Source organism: Medicago truncatula, chromosome 4 (assembly GCF_003473485.1).
Source record: "Medicago truncatula cultivar Jemalong A17 chromosome 4, MtrunA17r5.0-ANR, whole genome shotgun sequence".
In the NCBI taxonomy this organism is placed as follows: domain Eukaryota; kingdom Viridiplantae; phylum Streptophyta; class Magnoliopsida; order Fabales; family Fabaceae; genus Medicago; species Medicago truncatula.
Genome location: NC_053045.1, coordinates 35502833 through 35507607, shown reverse-complemented (window position 1 = coordinate 35507607; position 4775 = coordinate 35502833). Strand labels below are relative to the sequence as shown.

The following is a 4775-nucleotide window of genomic DNA, read 5'->3' as shown; positions in this document are numbered from 1 at the left end:
TGTGCATGATCTAAATACTCATGATCTATTAATGTAATGCTTATATATGCGAAAACAAATTTTTATGTGCATATTTGAAAAAGTCCATACGATAAAATTTTGAAATGACAATTTTCAAAATATCAAAATTAAAGTATTGATTTCAATAAATAACTTTATTTTATATGCAAAACACCATTCAATGTTTGCACTGTTCCCATTGCAGATTTTAAATGTTTATATCTTGCAGAAACAAATTTCATATTCATATATGAGAAAGTAGATATGATAAAATATGGTAAACTCATGATTATTTTCAATATATAAACAACGATCTAGTGTTTCTTCCCAAAAAAAAATGTAGTGTTTCTATTAAATAAATTTTTATTTTATATGCAAAACACCCTTCAATGTTTGTTGATCGATTATAAAAATAAGTAGATCATGAGTTTTAATAAGGAGGATTATGAAATTTTGATGCACTTCAACTTTTATATATTGTTATCCGTAATTAATTTTTTAAAATAAAAATAAATTAGTTTCATAGTTATCGGTGGAAATTTGTTAATAAATAAATTAGTTACATAATTATCCGTGGAAATTGTTTACACTCGTGATGAGAATTGTCTGTAATTAGTTTTTTAAAAAACAAATATATTAAATTTTGCGAAATGACCATTATGCACATAAAATTAAAGAGATCATGAGTTTTAAGAAGGACAATTATGAAATTTTACTGGAAACGTTTAGAGTCGGTTGTATTTGAATGTGCAACTCCGGTGTACACGTTTTTGAAGAATGTAGTGTTTCTATTAAATAAATTTTTATTTTATATACATCAAAGTTGTAAAATTAACAATGACTAAAGAAGTTCTTATAAAACAATGTACAATTAGAAACATACATCACGTAAAAAATAAAATTAAAAAAAAAAAAACACGTTGAGTGAATATGCATAAAAAGAAAATATGTAATCAAATACCAATATCACTTTTGTCAAAAAAATAATATTAATGTCAGTCTTTTTTTTAAAGAACCACAATAATGACCTTACAACACTTGATTAAGGACCTTTAAAAAAAAAAAAAAACACTTGATTAAGGGATGTTGTCCATATAAGTTCTATCTTCAGTTCTTGAATACTTGTTTACACCTATAACTTCAATTGCTGAGATATAAGCGTTGTTACAAGTTTTGAATTTAACATTTCAAACCTGTCAAGGACCTTTTTGAAGTGCAACTCTTGCAAAAATATCAAATAAAAAAAAATCAAGAACAAGTTAACACAATGTCAGGTTGAAATTGTGTTAACGACAGAACAATCCTAGTGAAAAAGTCTCAAGTTTTTGTATGAGATTGTTGAGTGAGTGTATTTTAACTTAAAAAAATCTCTCAAAATCTATTACACTAAAGAATCTCTCCAAATCTTTATATTTTTTAATACCAATACATTTTATAAGTCCTAACAAATCTTAATTAAATACCATCAGATTTTGTTGTCCTTGAAAAAAAGTCTTGATTGTCTTAATTGAATACCACAAGATTTTCTTATATTTCATAAAAGTCATGATTGAATACAACACGATTTTATTATCATCAAAAAGAAAATCTCTTGAAATCTCAATCCAATACACCCCTTAGGGAGCAGAGCTAGTGAGTTATAGTATGTAACATTAATGATAGGAAATTCTAAATCCTTAAAAGTAATGGTAATAGAGTGTGAACCCATCTGGGGTTGGCTTAGTGGTTGGCTTGGGATCTTGGAGTTTGCTCCTCCAGAGGTCTCAGGTTCGATTCCCTCTGGTGCCAATTTCGGTGGGCTAAGTCCATACAGAGCTTGCTCTGGCTTTATACGGGGCCCCCGCAAGTGGGCGGTGAGATTGGTCCCCTCGGATTAGTCGATTCTTGGATCGGATACCGAGTTTTCAAAAAAATAAAAAAAATAAAAATGGTAATAGAGTGTGCTAATGTGATCGATTTAATTGTAAAATGTTCTACTTTACAACAACTTAGTTGTTTTTGAGTTCATTTAGACATTATCATTACAAGTGTTACAAGTTAGTACTTGTAGTACATTTTATGTAAGACAATGTGAATGAGTCATTCCATTCAAACATTAACAATACAAATGTACAATTATTTCAAAACTACTACTGTATATCTATTAGATTCCTTATATTACAAGGAATATACGAGGCATTTCTATGTTAAGTAGATTGTAACAATGCCAAACATTGGAAGGTTATAGAGTTACTGTTCTCTATTGATGACTATTCAACTGAAACAATAAAAGTTTGTGAATTTCTGTTTTGGGAGAGCAAGGTGTGAGTGTGTCAGAAAACTAGAAGAGTGAAAGACTAAAGAGCCGTTAAATTTTGCAGGCCAGTTTGATTTAACTTCTAACTAATAGGACTTGAAATAATTATTTAGCATGAAAGTTGAGAAAAATGTTTCTAAGTTTTGAAAGTTTTTAAGTGAGAGAGATCTGAATCAAAATTGTGTAGGATACAACCTGATTTATACCTTGGAGCAAGGTTGTCAAAATCGAGATTTTACTTCATATCGAAAGGGAATAACAAAATCGAAAAATCGTAAAATAGCGATTGAAATCGAAAAATTTTACTTATTTAATTTTATAGTATCAATGCAAGGTCCGGGGTTCGAATCTCAAGCACCGCCAAAAAAATCGAAAATCATAAAATCGATCAAGTCAATGGATTCTACCAAATAAAAAATAATGCTAACTATATGTTGTAAATTGCATATAGTCGTAAAAGTTTCAAGTCCACAAAATACTCTAAGCCTAGATGCCAGAGAAACCTGCAATTTTATGCAAACCGGGTCAAAACTACCCTTATAAAAAAGATCCCCAGAATCATTCAAAATCCTGAAAAACACGATTTTGTAGGGATTTCACGATTTTATGCGATTTTGATGCGATATTACTAGGATTTTGCAATGGATTTGGTTTGATGAAGGTGAGTAAAGTTGCAAAATCCTGAATTTTGGGATCCAAGTTGTGATTTTGACAACAATGCTTAGGAGATAGGATATTAGTTAAATAATCATGTTCAACTTTTTCCTTTTTGAGTACATGTCAAAAATTTAACCAAACTAGCTCTTAATATATAAACACTGCGAAGTCAATTTCTAAATCATCAATAGTTAAAATTTCAGGGAGAATTGACAATTGTAACTGAGGTCAGTGTCATTACACAAGAAAAAAAAAGAGGACAGTAATTTTTCGAATTTGTTATCCTTATAGAATGTTTCTCTATTTCCCATGAAAAGTTTATAAGTCAAAAAGATACCTATTATAAAAAATGTCTCAACTAATCTAGTCTATGTCAGTATCCTAGAGTATAAGATTCATAGACCATTCTTCCTGGCTGCAAGAAGTTATATGTTGGAAGACATCTTCACTGCAAGGAATTGGGATCCCATGGGATGATCATATCCAAACTCTTCCTCAGCTTGACTCAGCAACTCTAGAAACGATGGTTGGTTTAAGTGTGATATTGGGATCACAAACCGTTTCTGTTTATCTCCAACATACACCGCAAGATAGCCCTTTGGTACTTCTGATGATTTTGGAGATGCTTGGTTAGCAGTAGATCTTAATGATGCTCGTCGACTAAAATTTAAACGGAAATCCATTTTTTGTGCTTGCATAAGAGAAAAAGAGCAGAGAAAAATCACAAATTTGTGAAGTGCTACTAAATACTTGACGATGCCAATGACTTGTGTTATTTTTGGAAGAAATTGTAAGTATATTTATAGTTACTGAGGTTCTCTGGAAACCTAATTCCAAGCTAAATTATTGTTTAAAAGAGTTAAAGGTAAGAGAAAATTAGATGAGATACCATGTGGTGTTGTCTTATGATGGTACCCCCACCTTCTCAAATTATGTGCAATAATCATCCATTTTCAACCCAGCTAGACATGCCGCATATTTGATCATGCATTATAACTAGTACTTCATAATTTTGAAAACATTGTTCAGACATGTTTTTCTTCATTATGATAATGCTGCTGATGTCCATCTGGTAAAATACAAGGCAATGGATAACTATAGATCATCATACACCATGTCCATTAACTCTACTACAAGATTTGATGTTGATCCTTCATGAAGACAACACCATGTGATCATTCATATGCTCTTGTCTAACCATGACTCAAATCTTATGGCCCTCCTTCACTGATCACTATAGTTGCCGACTGTTTGTTACATATCCTTTCATCTATATATATTCATGGCTGCAAAAGCATTTAGCACCAACAAAAAATCATTCACATCCCAAGGCATCTGAAGTTCAGAAACTTGAGTCTTCTAAATACAAGTCTTTCTTTTTTAGACCAATCTCTCCTTTTCAACACATACATACAACAATGGGTTTTCGTTTACCTAGTATCATCAAAAGGGCATCATCTTCAAAAGGTGTCGATGTTCCAAAGGGATATCTAGCAGTGTATGTTGGAGAGAAAATGAAGCGGTTTGTGATTCCTGTATCATACTTGAACCAAACCTCATTCCAAGAATTGTTGAGCCAAGCTGAGGAACAATTTGAATATGATCATCCAACGGGTGGTCTCACTATTCCTTGCAGAGAAGACGTTTTCTTAGAGATCACTTCTCGTTTGAATTGAATTGGCTCTCGGAAGATACCATAAGATTGACGTAGATATTTGACCCATTTTTGTAGCAGTTTAGTTTCTCACCTTTAGAAGATTTATCTTTTGTTGTTATGATACTTGTTTATGAAAAAGTTCACCTCAATGAGAAATTTATAACA

The 4775-nt window shown here is 31.3% G+C and overlaps 1 protein-coding gene across 1 annotated transcript; it reads left to right on the top strand.

The window, feature by feature from the left end:
- The first annotated feature begins 4290 nt into the window (after nucleotides 1-4290).
- LOC11440228 (auxin-induced protein 15A) lies at nucleotides 4291-4775 on the top strand. Its single transcript, XM_003607098.3, has one exon. The coding sequence runs from the start codon at nucleotides 4372-4374 to the stop codon at nucleotides 4627-4629; it is 258 nt and encodes an 85-aa protein (XP_003607146.1). The 5' UTR covers nucleotides 4291-4371; the 3' UTR covers nucleotides 4630-4775.